The 18509-nt window shown below is 38.5% G+C and overlaps 1 protein-coding gene across 1 annotated transcript in view; it reads left to right on the top strand.

Annotated features, from left to right (window-relative positions):
* Nucleotides 1-2142: 2142 nt before the first annotated feature.
* The window catches only part of march5 (membrane-associated ring finger (C3HC4) 5), a 37954-nt gene continuing 21587 nt past the window's right edge, over nucleotides 2143-18509 (top strand). The window contains exon 1 of the mRNA XM_007896513.2: nucleotides 2143-2503. Within this exon, the coding sequence (XP_007894704.1) occupies nucleotides 2448-2503 (56 nt within the window). The 5' untranslated portion in view covers nucleotides 2143-2447. The remainder of the gene's footprint in view (nucleotides 2504-18509) is intronic.

The raw sequence follows: 18509 nt of genomic DNA, 5'->3' as shown, positions 1-18509 counted from the left end.
ACTCTATTGACTGTCATTAAATCAGTTTTTTTTTAAAAGAGAGAGAGAAAAGGGAAATAAACCAAACGCGTCTCGTGCTACAGCTGTAGGCACCGCATTGCATTTCATTTAAAACCCCACCACCACCCCCCACACACCCCCCCACACACACACACACGAGGGGGGGAAGGGATGAGCAAACAGCAATCTACAATTTTAAAGAAACACGCCTGGGTTTTACCCCCAAAAAATCTATCTGAACACGTTAAGGTACATTTAAAGTCCATTTGGGATTTGATTTAATTTTTTTTATTTTGAACTGTCACTGCTGAATCAACCCCTGAAAGAAGTGCAATCCTATTTAACATGATAACTGGTGAGTGACCTTGTCATTTTTTTTTTCACCTCCCCAAATGATATTGACCAATATTGTCACGGCGTTTCTGGAACCAAGACCAAACATGGACTAAAATAGCCTCATAGTACTTAGAATTTGTTTTTTTTTTGGGGGGGGGTTATACAATATGTGCTTACTCACTGATGGCTTATTTATAAAATGGCTACTTGTTTCGCATTTGTTCTTGCAAAGCCAGCAAACAGGCGATTGATTGCACAACTCAGAATATTCCACGTTTTATAAATGGTGTTAATTACGTTTAATGAAAACGACTGATCCAAACAGAACTACATGGCTGAAGCGACGTTACCAGAGCAAAAAAAAACCTACAAACCGATTTTACTCTGCTGCCAATATTTCAGCAAATATTTGTTAAATTAGAAAGTACACAGGTGTAATACTCTAATTTCAAACGTGCATTTGAATAAAACAATTGCATCTATTATTGCCAAACTTGGATCCATACTTTTAACATTCAGGTTGCATCCACATCCATTTCCATGTTTGTACTGCAAATAGAAAATCAACAAAGCCCACAAAAGATGGCGAACCTCAACTAAAAGTAACGAGACACATCTTAAATATTGTTCCCTGCATTTTATCCTATGGGTAAACATCAGGCCAGGAAACAAAATCAGCATTTCAAGTTGAAACAAAACGTTTTTTTTTGGAAGAATGGATCATTAGGGTAGCCGTATCCATATGTTTCCTTCTCCATTAAAATAGCAAAGGAAAGCCAAGCCACTTAAGGCAGTAAATATTATTAACACTATAGATTTGGCACTTACTATCTTACATACACAAATCAGCTTTTGTAGTATAAATGGCAAACGCAACGTTACAACGAATAATCGCATAATTGTACATACATTAAATTAATATCTAAATTCTGACAGCTTTTTTTTACTTACTCACTTCATAAGATCACATGCAACATTGCTTTACCAGGGGAAGGTCAATGTGAGACCTTGCAGTAGTCAAGGTCAAAAACCAAGCGTATCTATTATCAATATTAAGTTTAATGACATGTGAATAATTCATTCTGTCGGGGCCAGTGGGAGTAAAAGAGAACATAACAACCCTGATTTTCTTGCGGCACAATTAACATCTGATTGATAGACCGCTGCCTTTTAATTCAATCTGTAGTTTTGTCATTTGCTGGGAAGGGAGGGAGGGTGGGTGGGTGGGGGAAGGGATTTGGGTTGCAACACTCGTATTATTATTATTATTATTTTTTTTTTTTAAAAATTCTCGGATACCCGAAACAGTATTACCTGAGTGTGAACCTTTGAAATATTTTGGAAAATTGTGCCAATTGTTTTCCTTTCTGTCTGTGTCTCTCTCTCTCTCTCTGTGTGTGTGTGTGTGTTGCGCGCAATCAAAACTTGCAAAGCGCTCCAGCTGATCGGCTCAGCTCAGCTCAGCGCGAGCTCGGGTCTGACTGGAGGGACCGCGGCGCGCCGCGCGGCATGGCGGGAGTTGCAGTCCTGGCGGTGACCTCGCGGCTCAGGGGAAGAGTCCCGGCGGCGCTGGAACTACATTACCCAGAATCCTCCCCCTTCCCCCCCCCCGCCACTGCGCCGGTCGCCCGCCGCACAATGGGCATCGCACTTCCGGCTGCCTCCGCGCGGTTGTTATTGTTACCTCAGAGCCGCTGAATGGAGGTTTTAGTTCGCGAGTCGTAGTTGGTGTTTGGGAAAGGATTTTTTTTTCTTTGTACGCACACGCCGAGACCCCCCCCCCCCCACACACACACAGCCGTCCTGCGGCGGGTTTTTATCATTTATATATCTATATAACAAAAACCCCGCGCAGGTTCAACGCGCTGAGCCGCGGAGTGTTCGGAATCACATTTATTTCCTTTTTTTTAAAAAAAAACTTTGGCGCTGGGCTTCCTCCCAACCTTCCTCCGTGTGTGAGTGTGTGTGAGTGAGTGGGTGTGCGTGTGTGTGTGTGGCTCAGGCCGACCCGGGGCCTAGTCCGACTCCGCATGAGCGAGAGTCTCGTCTGGTCGCGCCCGCGAGCACTTTTTCGCCCGAACTGAAGTGGACGACGCGACTTCGTTTCGAAAATGTCGGGCGGCGCAGAGCTCTCCTCCAGTGCTTCAGCCCACATGTACCCGGACAGGTGAGTCTGTGCGAAGTGCGAGCGAGCGAACGGGCGAGTTTCGGTGGCTCGGGAATTGGCCCCGAACGTGGCCCAAGTCGGCAGTGCCCCACAGACAGAGGGGCCTTCGCCAAGTGTTTTTGATGCGTAAAGCGGCGGCGTCTCTCTTTATGGATTTTTTTTTGTTTGTTTTTTGTTTTTTTTTCCCCCCGAAAAAAGGTGAAGGCAGTTTGTCGCTCCGCGCGCGCACCGCCACACACGCCGCCGCGCGCGCGCGCGCGTACAGGCGCACAACGTGTTTGAGGTGGATTTAGTGATCCGTAGCATTTTTGTTTCGCTTCGGTGAGACGTTTTGCTCGCAGAGGTGGTGTATTTTTCATCTACGGGGGGGGGTCGTTTACATATCCACTGCTTATGTGCAAGTGGGGACAACGGTCGTTCGTAGGTTTGCTTCTGCGCTCCAGTGATTTGTAGACTTGTCTTGTCCTTTACTTTCCGTTTTATTTTCACGACGATCGATGATTTACCAAAACTTAGTTGGAAACTTCTCTCTTTGCAAGTATTCTTCACGTCAGGCCGTCCCAGTGGGTTGGGATCCAAATGTTTTTTTGGCAACCATAGTTTTCGTGAATAGTATTTCATTGTTACGTTTGTTTATGTTACCAGTTGTTCTGGTGAAATTGACAATCCATCATCGGTGCACGGAAATTGATGTTTACAATTCATTTGTGTCAGTTTGACAATCCATTATTCCCAGAACAAAGATAGAAAAACAACATTTCTAGCGAAGTCTGTGCTTCATCAGTAGAGACCTACTTTTTCCCTATTTTGCTTATTTTTCATAGAATTCCATAGAATGATATGGCACAGAAGTAGGCCATTTGACCCAACTAATCCATGCCAAACCTCATCTTTTATACATGTGACAGTTATTCATTCAGTTGGTGTTTCAGTCTAGGGTCAAGTCTTCCCACAGCAAAAAGATAAAAAACATTTACGTCTGCCCACAGTGAATAAACCAGATGTATGTATGTCTATCTAATCTCTATCTGTATATATCTACAAAAATTTGCAGGTCTGTAGTGACTGTTGGATGTTTTTGACACATCAGTCTGACACATATGAAAACCCATCACTGTGCTTAAGAGTATCCAAACGAAACTGGGAATTCCATGCATCCCACCTACACATCGAAATTCCAGGGAGTGACTGTCACATAGAGTAGCCACTTAAGGTGCTTTTAGAAAGGAGGGGTAGGAACCCGACCAAGGTAGGAAATAGGCTGAGTTGGAGGAAAGTGACTGAAGGCTTGGGTGTCAATATTGGAGCAATGGGGCGGCAGTCCTCATTTAGTGGAGTGGAACTGGAGGAGACCACAGAGGTATTAGGGCTGGAGGCATTTGGAAATCAAAACAAGGATCTTGAATAGGGAGCCAATTGAACTTGGTGAAGATGTGGAGATGTGGTACACAATCGAGTGGGGAAAAGGATACAGCAGAGTTTTGATTAATAATAATAATAATAATAATAATCCTTGCATTTGATATAGCGCTTTTCACGTCGGGAGGACGTCCCAAAGCGCTTCACAGAATATACTGTAAAGTGAGTTGACTGTATATTTGTGGGCGAACGCGGCAGCCAATTGCGCACAGCAATGTCCCACAAACAGTCATAGATTGAAAATGACCAATTTATTATTGTTTTTTGGTTTTGGAGGGATTATTATTAGGCGTGTGGAGTAAGGAAACTTGCCCAAGGTTTCGCCCTGCCTGGAATTGAACTCAGGTCTCTCGCTTGCAAAGCGAGTGCTCTAACCACTGAGCTACAGGACTCCACAAGTTGGAGGTCTGTATGTAATGCAGGTACAGAAGCTGGAACTTGTACAAAACTTGAAGATTAATTATACAACAGATTGTGAGGTTTTTTTTGCATTTAATACAAATTTTGTACAACTCCTAAGTTTTGAACATTTGACATCTTATTCAGTAAAGGGGTATGTCATTGCCTAAGGGGCAAATCTTTCCATAGCAAAAAGATAAAAAATGTTTTCATTTGCCCATAGTGTATAAACCAAATATACATTCTGTCTGAGGGATAGTTTCATATCTGTAGTAGAACTCCATTTGACTGGACTGAGTTTAAAACAACATTTTAAAATAGAAATTAAACTTATAAATTTAACCATTCCAGGAGAGGTCAACTATTCTTCTTCTATTAACATTTTTCAGTTAGATAGTTAAATCTAGAGCCTGACACTAGAGCTTAATATGTCAGGTTAGTGTAGCTCATCAGAGCCCAAGAAGTATTATGGTACATAGGCTTTTATGCAGTTTTCCCCACACAATGAGTTCTCAAACGTCTCCTGGAAAGGAAATGGCAATTTGGCAAGTCTGCTATCCTCTTTTTGCTGGAGAGGCTGCTTAATACTGTAAATCCATTGAATGGGAAATGGGTAAAATAACACACATGGGTACTACTTTTAAATATTGATTGTTCTGTACCAAAATTGTTAAATATTTCCCATTCTCATATGATTGTATCCTGATCATGTAATTCTTGGAATGAAGTAATACAACGTGGTCCAGTATCTTCTTACTATTCTGCTTCTTAATAATCGATACCTCAATTTCAGAGAAACGCAGATCAGCTTGTACTTACATTATAAAACAGCAGTTTCAAAGCAACTTCAGTCCTCAAATGGGCTAAAATTGTGCTGATGAACAGATATAAACAAAATCCACTTCATTATTTATTTTGAACCACTGTTAAAACATAGTTCAGTACACTCTATTTATGTGTATGTATTTATTGAATTCTTTCTGTGTTTTTATACACACATTCTGCTGCAGCTGGTGACTGCAACACTGTAGAGTGGTAATACAGTTGGGTGATGTGTCTAAGATATCAATGTGTTACATCAGTGTAATGGCCAGGACATGTTTGTAGCATTTCAGTACATACATTGCAACATTAACAAGACATTTGAAGCATTTCATGTATCTAAAGAATTGGAGTTCGTCTATTTGTTTAAATGGTTTATCTACAGCAGGGTCGTCCCAACATTTTAGCTGCAGAGGGCTGGATGCCGGATTTGAGAAACGTCCGCGGGCCACATAGCAGTATTTTTGCGTTTCCCTTCCAGAAACCTAATCTGTAAGAATCATATAGAAATCCTGTTTTAAAATGTGCAATTGTATCACTTACTAAATGGGAATATAAAAATTCAAACAAATTTTAAAACAATAATACAACCAGTCTCCCTATATGGCTGAGTGTGTGTATGTGTGTCTCACTGTCTGCGTCTCTGTACCGGTTTCTCTCTGTTTTTGTATCTGTCTCTCTGTCTGCATGAGTCTCTGTATCTGTCTCTCTCTTTGTTTGTGCGTGTCTATGTAACTCTACAGCTGTCCTGTAAAGGTCCTCCCACCACGCTGAAGGCAGATGCCCGACAGATAGTTGATGAGGAAACTTTAAGGCTTGGGGCGACTGCTGCTGGATGGTCGTGAACACGTGTCTGTACATCCAGCACCTGGAATCCACCTTGATTGGCCTACAAAGAGGCAAGCAGCTGCTGCTTAAACTCCGCACCTCCAATTGTTGGAACCAGTGCTCAGTGGGAAGGGATGCGTGCCCGAGCTGCGGACAGGAAGGTGGTGACAATGCTCTCACACATTTCATGCTGAAATGCGTAGGTACCAGGAAGCTCGCAGGGAATTCTCTTGTACCTACTAGCCACCTAGAAAGGGCTCAAACCCACATTTGTCAGATGTTGAACGACCAACTAGTGACTATCCTCCTGGGTGGACGGGGCCTCCTTGGAGTTGAACTGGCTCCTGCGTGACATGCCTAGCAGCAGAATGTCGGAATCAAGCCAGCCCTCTTTAGTGGTCTCGGTTGTCTGGTTCCTGAGCCAGGTGGGTCTGCAGTATTCCAGGGCACTGCTGATGACAGCACAGCTAGCCTGGCTCATTAACAGGACCTGGAAGGGTAGACCAGACACTGGGGGCAGGGAGTCGTCCCAATCAGCTCCTGTTACCCCTGCAAGCCAAAGCCCTTACGGGTAGGGTGTGCCTAGCTGGATAAGCAGCAAGAAAGCTTGCTGGTTAGCAATATCAATGGCAAGCTATGCATTTTTAGCTGGTTATACTCCCAGCAGTACCCCAGTGCACACTCAGGTCTCCAAGCCTTGGCTCTTTCTAACCTGTGCCTAAAACTTTCTGGAATTAGGTAAGCAGGATTCCTCTCTCCAGGGAGAGAATGCGCATTGCATTCCAACAATCTATCTCTGGGATTTCCATGTGTTGGTGGGATACGTGGAAATCTTAGCTTGGTTTGGATACGCTTAAGAAAGGTGATGGACCACATGAGTCGGACACCCGATTGACCCCCAAAAATCTAAAACTTATCTCCGCCTTTGACTCTCTCTTTCTATTTGTGTCTCTGTCTCTCCCTGTCTCTGTGTCTCTGCATCTCTCTGTTTGGATCTGTCTTTCTCCTGTTATCGTTTTGACAAGTTTTGCTGCTAACCGACATCTCGAGTTGCGATTTTTCTTGGCGGGTCAGACCAGGCCTGGGCTCCAGATACACAGTATGACTGCTCTCGGACCAGATAAAATCATCCCTTGGGCCGACAGTTGGCTGTCACCTTGATCTAGAGTATAAATAGTGACGATTTGTTAAACCTAATTGGATGCAATAATTATTCAAAGGTGAAGTTGACCAAATAAAATAGCGCAACTGTCCCAAGGGCAATAGAATACAGGTTCCACCTTTTGGATAAATATAATATTTAACAGGATCCTATTCCATTCTGTTTATATCCTAGTTCTAAAGAGATAAATGCTAACAAAGGTGCAGTACATTTACCAAAGATTAATGTACTGCAGCAATGGAATATGATGCAATAGACATTTTATCAAAGCAGCCAAAAATTGATTCAGTAGTACAGGCAGCAGTCACGACTAGTAAGTACATGGACTATTTTTAATTGATTAATTTAATTGGTTATACTGTTGACTTTTAGTGAACATTTGTTAGATCAGGCTGCATTTTTTGTAGACCATTATAAGAGAGAATAGTATTGAACAGGAAGCCATAGTTTAAAGTATCTTCAATACTTTCGCTTAACAACATTATTCACAGCTTTCAACAATCTTTTGTCAAGCTGAAAAATGGTAGAAATGAAGTTACATTGTCTTTGTTGTTAATAACCATATGGACATCCTTCCAAGGATCAATTAATGTATCCTGTGAACGTATGACTGAATTCGATGCAAGCGACTTCCAACTTATGAAGCTTAACTGCATTGAAATTAGATACAAAGGTTTGTGTAAACAATGGTACCTTGGCCCATGTGTCAGAGAGGGAATGTTCAAGCATTCTGAGATGGAGAACATGGAACATTAAAAGCACCTCTAAAAATTAGAATTTTAATTCCTTATCTCAATGTTTCTGGGTGGCCCATCAATTTATAATTGCAAAGACAAAGTCTATGCCTTTTATTTCAAACCTGGAAGATGTGCTTATAACCTGCAGGTGAGTTTCTTCAATTTGTGATATCAAAGTGTATGTTGCTGACATTATTTGAGAGGGGTATAGAGCCATAATAATCCGTTTGGAGTTTTGTTGTTGGCTTATTTGGTTTTCTACATTTCAGATTTTCCAAGTGTTCATAGGTTTCCATAATTATCTCAATTAGACTATTTTAAAAATCTAGGTAAGTGCAACGTGCAATAAAGAACTAGTTGTTTTTTCTATTATAGCTATGGTCTCTTGAGTTCTTATACAATAAATTATTTTACCATGGAAATTGTGATCTACAGATAAAAATGAACATAGAAAATGCATTAGAAAAGGAGTGGGGAAAGAAACTTAACTGTGCAAACTCATAAATGTGTCATTTTATGTGCTTGTCAAGATGTGGAATGTTAGTGCTGAGAATGGCACAATACTGCTGAATAGTGATCAGGAGTGGAAACTTGACTGATTTTTCTCCCCCCCCCCCTTTCCAGTCCCAAAACACTAAGCACAATTATTAGAGCTCCATTGCTGATCCTGTTGAGATCATCTAACTCAATACAGACTGGAAATTGAACCTTTGGCTGAATGGTTTAAGGCTATTCTGGGCAGTGCCTTTACTCTTAAGGCCATTAGGAGTATCTTAGTTTTCAAGTTTTATCTGTTGAATTCGAGAGTGCAGTAGATTTGCATGGAAGTCCTTTTTGATGAGTTGGAAATCGTATGCTCTAATTGAAACGTGTGCTTCAACTATAATGCATCCTTTCCAATTCTAGTCAAGTTAGTCAGAGATCAGGATTAAATTTAATGGGAAAAGTGAAAGAATTATACAGACTGTTACAGCACAGAAAAGATCATTCAGGTAAAATGGCCTGTACTTGTGTGTATATTCAACAGGAGCCTTCATTCCACCTTATCCCCTCTCCCATATCCTTCTATTCTGTTTCCATCTTAGAGTCAGAGGAGAGAAGAGAAATGCAATGTAAGGTGCTCATATGGCTACAGCCAAGGACATCTTTGGTGCAGAAAAGTAATCAAAAAAAATGCGGAAGACAGAAAATACAGTATATATTTAAGGAGCGTGTTTTATTACCATCACTGTATTCAAGTTTAGATTCCTTTAATTGTTAGGTTACATTTTTTAATATATTTATGAAATTGTTTCAAACCTGTATGAATAGTGAATCTCACTAACTCCCACCAATAACCCTTTGGTTAAAAAAATCTGTCATTTTCAACGTGCGATGCATTGATATCAAAGGTACATTTAAGACAGATGAATTTCTAGGGATCTGAAAGTCCCATCACATTTTTATTTATTTTATTGCTAAAGTAAATTTGTTTTTAAATGAAGAATGGTGTACCCTAATCAGAGGATGACATTTTTACTTGTACAGTGCGTCTCTAATCCCAATTGGTTGCACGTCCAGCTACCCTGGGCATTTTAATGAGCCCAGTGCATCCATCTCTACCATTTGTAGCCTTTATGTAACAAGCACGATTTTTAATTGTCAGGTTGGTGATCAAATTACAATAATAATAATCCTTGCATTTGATATAGTGCTTTTCACGTCTTCTGGACGTCTCAAAGCGCTTCACAGAATATCCTGTAAAGTGAATTTACTCATATTTGTGGAAAATGCGGCAGCCAATTGCGCACAGCAGTGTCCCACAAACATTTGTGGATTGAAGTGACCAATTTATTATTATTTTTTTTCTTGAGGGATTATTATTATTAAGAGTGTGGAGTAAGGAAACTTGCCCAAGGTTTCGCCCTGCTGGGAATCGACCTGTCAGGTCTCTCGCTTGCGAGGCGAGTGCTCTAATCACTGAGCTACAGGATATATGAGTGATATTTTGTTCCTTGAGATATTTTAGAACATCAGCTTTAATAGAACTAAATGGGCTTCTTTCAAAGAAAAGACCCCAGTTATCAAGATGGTGATATCTTGGTGGCAGTGATAAAATTGGGTTCACGTAGCTTTAAATCATAGCTGTTTGTGTATTCCAAAGCTGTTCTGTAATGATGTAAAAACTTTGTAAGCAAGAGGATTTATCTGAACCACCTGGTGCTTGTTTGGTTGTGGAAGAAGAATTCAACTTTTCAATTTGACAATAATAATTTTTACCAACTATTAATAAATTAAGTTACAGCACTTTGCTTATAAATTTGTGTTCAAATTCTTGCTTTGAGTTAATTTGAGTAAATTAAATGAAATAGTAAAGAAAAACAATTTTTCTGGAAAAAGGCTCTTGGCTAAAACAGTTTAGAAGATCTGTCATTTAAAAATGTATGTAAATATGAGTGTCAATCTTGCTCAGTAGTAGCACCCTTGCATCTGAATCAGAAGATTCAAGCTCCACGTCTGCACTTGGAGTCACATAGTCTAAGCTGACATTCCAGTGCAGTTCTATTATCTGTTTGTCATCAATATTGATCAAATTGGTACTATAAATGTGTATTGCCTTGATATTTGATTAATCCACAAATTCCTGTATCTTTGTATGCATCAATTTCAAGTTGATCAGTTTGAAGGACTATATAGCTACTCGTGGTAGTTACTCAGTAAAAATATTAAATGTGTGGACAATTTGTGTCAGTATGGCTCAGTTGGAGTCAGAAGGTTGTGAGTTCAAGTCCCATAGTAAACCTGGTGAAGTGCTGTGAGACTTCCTCTGCATGTAAAAGACAAATGCAAGGATTTTATTATTACTGTATTGTTGCCCAAACTTTTTACGAACAACATAGAACATCAGTTCATTGATATTCTTATGAAATAGGAATGTCAAATTCTTCATGTTATTGACAGACTTCTATTTTTTGTTAAAGTGGAATGTATACAGTAGCAGTGAGACTTTGTGCACAAGTACTATACTGTTCAGTGTTTTATTGAAGGGCATAGGTCACAAATGTAGTTATTTATTGACTATCGTGAATTATTTTTAAATCCCTGTGGTGATTCCAAAAAATATCATCAGGAATTTCTGGATTGCAGTTTTTAATATGATGATATTGCTTCTGACTGATGGGTCTAATAATGACATTTAACAATGAATAAAATATGTTAATTCTATTTTCATCTGATTTGTCAGATAATTGCAAATATTTTCTTTTTAAAAGGCAGTACTGGTGCACTTTCTTTCTCAATTCTCTTCTGTCACTGGAAGCGGCAGTAGAAATGTCTTCTACAGTCACCATCTCCATTTAAGTGGGGGGTTGTGATAGATTCCAATATGTAATTTTTCAAGTTGGGTGAGAAGCAGGTCTGCTCTGAGCTGATGTCACTCACCTCTCTTCTCACCTAAAAATTCTTTTAAACATACACATGAAGAATGTCCACTTCAATGTGATATGAGAAGAGTGAATGTTTAAGTCAGTATCTTGAAGAAGTGAAAAATTGGGGCAGACAAGAAACAAAATGTCTTCAAGAGCACGATATAAAATATTGTCAGCTGTTGAAAATTTGCTATTCAGGTGAACACAATTCAATTTGTTTTGTTGGCATAGCAGAGTTATGATGCTTTGGTTAAATCATTGTCACAATTCACAAGAGTTTAAAGTGGATCTGTATATATAATCCTATATGTACATGTTTTTAAGTTCTTGTATGTTCTTGCTGCATGATCTGAGTTCAATATGATGATCAATTATTCACATGAAACACATTTTAATTTGTAATGTGGCTGCTGAAATAGAATAGATTTCAAGGAGTTAGTCTGTACTCTAAGATTAAAGCTGTTCTGAGGAAATGAGTACATTAAACATAGATCTAAATGAATGTAATTTGACCTATACTGTAAAATCAATATTGGGGAGGGGTTAAAAGGTAGAAGCTCTCAAAGACTTGGATAACAATTCTCAACCACAAGAAGGACATTTGAGTGGATTTTTTGAAAATGATCTGAACTCAGAGATTGGCTTACAGCCTTTTTTTAAATATTTAATCGGTTGAGACTGATGGAAGCTTGGGCTTTGTCTGTTTGTATGGCTTGAATGGTGTAATGCGTCCCGTGAGGTGTGGGTAGTCCATTGATGGCTTGTCAGTAGCTTAGGAAATAATCAGCCTGTTCAGATCTGGAAAAAAAAACTTTGGACTTAAAGCTCTGGAAATATAATTATCTTGACTCTTCCAAGCATGAGTGGGTAATGAAATCAGAATTGTCCCAGCAAATTGAATGTGAGCAATTGCTGAGATCCAAAGTTAGTTGAAAAAATAAGTCACTCATGTTTGGAGTGGTAAGGTGACAATCCTGATTAGGTAGATAGTTGTGCCATGATGAGCGTTTCAACAGAACAGTTTAGCAATCTTGCAAGCAGTAAAATAAATATCTAGAACCATTATGTAAGGTTTCAATATTATTATTACTAACTATGTTCCAGGTGCAGTTGGAATCACCTGATAATGTGAGAATTGGGCAGTTATTTTTTTCCATACTTAAGGGTGAAGTTCTGTGTTTTTAAATTGTAATTTTCCCCCCTTCCATTGTTTTTGTCCCTCATCCTCACTGTGTAGAGATCAGCCAATGATTTTTGGAAGTGTAACAGCAGCCTGAAGATGAATCCTTCTTCTCCCCCCCCCCCCCCATCCCCCCTGAGAAGTGTCTGACCTTCACTTTGTGCCTCCTCACAATATTACTGATGAGATTAGAGATGCAGCCTGCATGGAATAATTGGTGCAAGCACAAATCCTTGCATTCAGAGCGCTCCATTGTGTGGTGACACCCGAACAGATTATTCTTCAGATGTTGTATACCTACCTTGTGCTGCCAATTTTTAAAATAATCCAAAATAAGAACTTTTCCTTAACAAATTTCCTAATAAGAAGAAATAAAAAATATTCGTACATTCTTATGTTTTTATTAAGTTTCTTTTAAAGGCAAAATGTCTGAAGAAATTTTAATCCAATGACACTACGAAACAAAACCTTTGCTCTTGCTCATCTGGCCAGTTCTCAGATTCACAGACAATAATCCCTGTGTTTCTTTTTCTCACTACCTGCGCTTCTCTCTTTCTCTCTCTCTCCATATCTCACACACGCACGCACGCACGTATCAATAGATCCACCTGAAAACATTCAAGCAATGCTGTTGAAACAAAACAGTTTTCTCTGTACATACCTCCCAATAATTTTCTTGCTGTATATCAGTCCAATCAGGCTATGAAGAAACAGTTGTCTGTATACACCCAGAATTGATGCATTCAATTGAATATGGAAGTATTCACATGATGAATACTTCTACATTGGCATTGAGTTCCCTGTCACTGGGCCGTTTAGAACACAGTGGGAGGCATATTGTGGACAAGTGCATTGGAAAGATTCCAGAACCTGATTCAGGTGCATAGCTCTGTTCTCAAAACAGATGAGCAACCGGTGAAAGCACATTCTCTCCAATGATGTTCAGGGTGAGGCTGACAATGAGTTGGCGTTCACCTCCTAAGGCAGTGGCAGTTCTGGGCCATTATCCAGCCCTCCATTGGCTGCTTGAAAATTTGCAAAAAACACCAAGAACTTCAGAACCAAGGCCATCTGGTACTGATGCTTGGCTGTCAGTTGGAATTGCTTATATTTACGCTAGGCCTTCTGCACCTTTGCTAAAATGCAGATGGCATGACAGCCGTCCCCCAAGGTTTCACCTTCTAATGGTAAATCATTACGTGGTAGATTAACATCATAACCTAGAAGAAGTAACATACAGCACACTTGTGCACAAAAAATATAACTTGCATTCATGAAGTGCCAGCAGTGCAAAATAATGGCCTCTGTATGTGATTCATAGCTTGTATGCTTTTTTTAAAATAAAACCAACTAACTTGACAACATATAGGTTAACAGATATTAGATTTGAACCAAACATTAAGAGAAAACACAACAAACCATACAACAACCACCAAAATGGTTGAAAAACATGGTAACTACAGTAAACTCCTGATAACTCAACCCTGGATTAACTTGTCACTACCACATAAGCCATCATGGTGTCAATAACCTGGCCGCATTTATTTATGTATTTATACATATATATGTACTTCTCTGGATAACTCGTCACTAAGCCCTTTCTTCCTTGGAGCAACGGGTTATCAGAGATTTGCGGTATGAGCATCAATTAGATTGATTTGAAAATAAATGCATATACTGTCTACTTCTAATACATTCATGGAAATGAACAGTTGTACAATACTTGTCCTCTTTGTTGATTGATGCATGACAAGATCTGGATATAATTGAGCATTTGAGGCCTTATAGGCATGTAGTGTGGGGGTTATCAGACATGGCTGCAGAGCCCAAAGCCACTGAGCAATCCCTCTAGGCCTTTTCCCTCCTAAATCTATCTGGGATGAGGTTTTCTGGATTTGGCATTCACATACATTATGCAACTTTGATATTGCGTAACTATTGCACATTTAGTGCAATATTCAGTAGTATTCAATTGTAGTAGCCCAAGTCATTCCCATGGAGAACCGTAAGGCTTACATGCTTGCAACCAGTGACCGATTGTACATGCAGAATCCTGATAATAATGAAGTTGTCGTTGTGGCAAATTTTGTATGTACTGTTTAGGTTCAGTCTTGTTCAGTTGGTAACATGCTCGTCTCTGCGTCAGAAGGTTGTGGACTGCACTTTAGGATTTTGAGCTCAGTCTCAGCTGACATTCCATTACAATGCAAAAGAGCACTGCATTTTCAGAGGTGCCATATTTTGGATAAGATGTTAAACCGAAGTCCTGTCTGTTTGTTCAAGGGGACGTTAAAGATCCCATGGTACGATTCAAAAAAAGATGGATTTTCTCCCAAGATCTATGTAAACAATTCCTCAGAAAAAAATAGTCATTCACTTCATGGATGTTTATGGGCCATTGCTATGTGTTTGCTACAATTACAGACACCACTCTTACACAAAACCCTGAAGTGCTTTGAGAAGTTTCCATATGATGAATCAAATGTAATCATTACAAGATGTGTATTTAACATAAAGCATGTGATATGGCAATCATTGATATGACAAGCAACTGATGACTGATTTAACAGAGTAATTGTTTTTCACAGCTGGACGTATTGCTGTGCTCACTGATGTAGTCCCTTCTATACCAGCTCTAGCAGTTTGTTACAGCGTCTCGACAACCTCTGTCATTGTTCCTTTGCTACAGACTCCAGAGCACTCGGTTCCTGTAATGGCACTGTCTTGTCTACACATAGAACATGACCTTAATCATCCCATATATATTTTATATGTATATTGCAAAAGTTTTCACCTTGGTGAAAATACAGGGTGGAGTATTGGATGTCAATTAATGTAGTTTTTAAACATTAACCACCTAATTTCTGTTGTCATTAATGCACACTGCATGCTCAAGTGAATTTGGCCTACTGAAAAATAGCACCCCGTGGATTTAATCCTATGCAATAAAATGGTGATCTAAATGGCACCAACAGAATTTTTGTTATTAGAACAGAATTAGTTCCAAATAAAATGGGTTCTATGTGAAGTTTTTGCATACTGATTCTATTAATTTAAATGAATCAAGTCACTATTTTTATTTGACCTGATTTGTTCAGAATAAACTGTTTAAATGCTGAGAATATCTTAGAATGGTAGTTATCTCACTCAGTAATGTAATAGTTTTAGTTTTGGGCCTTTCATAGTCCTAGGCAGACAATAAGTACAAAGCATTTGATTCCTGAGCATTCTTTGCTTTCATCATTTGCATAAAATGGATTCTTTGTTGTAGTAATTACCGACCTCCACATCATGTCATCAATTTGGTGAGTAAAGTGCCATTGAATACAAATTCAGAAAATTGTGAGTAGTGCATTTAAGTGCAAGTATTACTCATTTGTTATATCATATAGGAAAGCTGAGTTTGTTGTATAATATTTTCTCACAGTGCTAAAATACATAATATTTCCTTTGGAGCTCTACTCTTGAATATTCATACTACAGTGTTGTACCTATAGAGGGTTAGTTGTTTGCTACTTGTGTACCTTGAAGCAGTCGGATATCTGAGAGACCAATTTATTGGCAAATATAGAGGATGTAATTTGGATTTACCAGAAGATAAAAGGAAGGCATAGTTTTCAGTCTATGCATATTTTCTATAAAATCTTCTGTTTGCTTTCTGTATCCCAATTTTTTATCAGTAGCCCGTAAAATATTGTAGTATTAGTGTATGACAGAACTTAATATTTGTAATTTTCTGTTGATAGCAACTTGCAATTATCTTAAAGTAGACTGAAATGTTTAGCTGACAAGTGAATTCTGTATGCACCAGTTATATAAGGAATTTTTTGTGGGTTGAACAGCAAAAATGTCATCATCATCCTCTTTGAAGCTACTGAGTATACAGCAGAACAAAATACATTAAGGGTATTGATTTTTTTCATCCAGGAAGGAGGTTTGAGTTACCATAAGAAATGAAGCTTTGTTTTCACAAAAGGTTTCACCTAGCGGGTTTTTCCTGTTTCACTTTGTTATCCGAGTACTGACCTAATTCAGTTACTGTATCAAGGTCATGTTTTATTCAATGCAAGAAAATGGAAAATCTGGCAAGAGCTGAGGTGCTTGGGTTGAAAAGGTTTTATCTAGCGAAAGTACTCCTCTCTTTTATTCCCCTCACCACTGTTAACAGAATGAGATAAGCATGATGACAGAATGCTACAGATTTTCTATTCATTATTTACAATCCTTTCTGGGATTAATTATACACACAACATCATGTGATTCAATTCTAAGCTGTTTCATGGCCTTCCCGAGAACTAAACTACAGTGTATAATTTGTATAAACCAGTTTGAATAAGTCCAGCCTCCTACCAGAGTATTTTGGTTCTTTGTTTTAAGTTTTCTTTAATGACAGATAAACATTGAGAAGGGTTCCTTTTATATAAAGCAGTTGCTTTACTGTGCAATGTATGTATAACAGATCAAATCATAATTAGTTCATGAAAATTAAATATACTATCTGTTTTATTAATACACCAGATTTATTGCTGGTAAAGAAATTTTATCCAATGTTTAAGATTATGACCTTTTTAAAATTATGGCATTAAAATATCCATTGTTTTAATATTGCTCATAAAATATTTTCTCGCTTTTTTTAAAACAAATGTCATGAAGCTAAAATATTATTGCTTAAACTGCATCAAGATTTTACATGTGATTTTGTTTTTCGATCTGCCTTACATAATCAAAATGAAACAGGAGAGAAAAACAAGACCAATGATAGATCATCCTTTACATCTCCATCCTCCAATACAATCTTTCTTGTCTTTATTGAATACCATTATGCTCATTACTTCTCTGGGCTAACTTTTTTGTCTCTCCAAACTTCAAATATGCCTTTTTTACATGTTCATTTTCTAGGGTCTCAAAGCTTTGGAACTAATTTCTTCCCTCCATCTTAGAATCTACAGGCTTTGTTTTTGTTTTTTCCTCTAACTCTCTTCCACCTTCATGATGTGCTCTGAGTTTTGCCTTAACCCTTCATGTTGTCTCCTGAATTTAAAGCAAGTAGAACAAAACTGACAATATTTTTTGTCATAATATGTTTTAGAATATGTGAGAGTGTTGGTTCCAGGCAATTTAAACCTTTAAAATAGCTTTAGTTTTAGTTTGAAAGACAGTGTCTCTTAACTTGCAAAATAGAATATAATATATTATAATGTATGTAGAGATATAGACTATTAAGGCTCTGAAATTATGTGATTAAATTATTATGGGGCTCATGTAAATGTCTTTATTTTATTGAGTCCTGTAGCTCAGTGGTTAGAACACTCGCCTCACAAGCGAGTGACTTAGGTTCTATTCCTGGCAGGATGAAATGTTGGTCAAGATTTCTTACTCCACATACCTCAATTTACCTAGCAATAAGTAGGGACCCGGTTGTTAGTCGATTGGCGGATCGCTTTTCCGGAGATAATAATCCCTAAATAAAACAATAAAAATTTGGTCACTCATTCCACGACTGTTTGTGGGACACTGCTGTGCGCAATTTGCTGCGCATTTCACCCACAAATAGTCAATTCACTTGACAGTATATTCTGTGAAGCGCTTTGAGCCGTCTAGAAGACGTGAAAATCTCTTTATCAAATGCAAGGATTATTATTATTTTAAATATTATTTTGGGGGTCGATCATAATGAATTATCAGCGGTAAAGCCATCAGATGGTACTCATTTTACACCTTTAAATTTCTGTAATATGTACAAATATAGTAAGATAGAGCTAAAACGTTACATTGACTTCCTGATCAATTGTTGTAACTGTATCTACACTTAATTTCTAACTTTAGTGCCTTATGGGATTTTCAAAATGGTTGTCTTCTTTTTGGTCTTATGGTCTGACCCATGTGGAAACCTATCATGATGTTTAAGTATCCAAACCAGACTGTAAGTTCCATTTATGGTTCCAAAATGGTTGCCTAATGTATAAAAAGTTAATTCCCAGCACTAACATTTAGAAGATCATTTCAGATTTGCAACACACTTTCAGGCATCTGTTGTTTTGTATATAATTGG

The sequence above is a fragment of the Callorhinchus milii genome, unplaced genomic scaffold (genome assembly GCF_018977255.1).
Source record: "Callorhinchus milii isolate IMCB2004 unplaced genomic scaffold, IMCB_Cmil_1.0 Scaffold7, whole genome shotgun sequence".
In the NCBI taxonomy this organism is placed as follows: Eukaryota; Metazoa; Chordata; class Chondrichthyes; order Chimaeriformes; family Callorhinchidae; genus Callorhinchus; species Callorhinchus milii.
The sequence above is the reverse complement of the archived record's forward strand: the minus strand, read 5'-3'. Positions and strand labels throughout refer to the sequence as shown.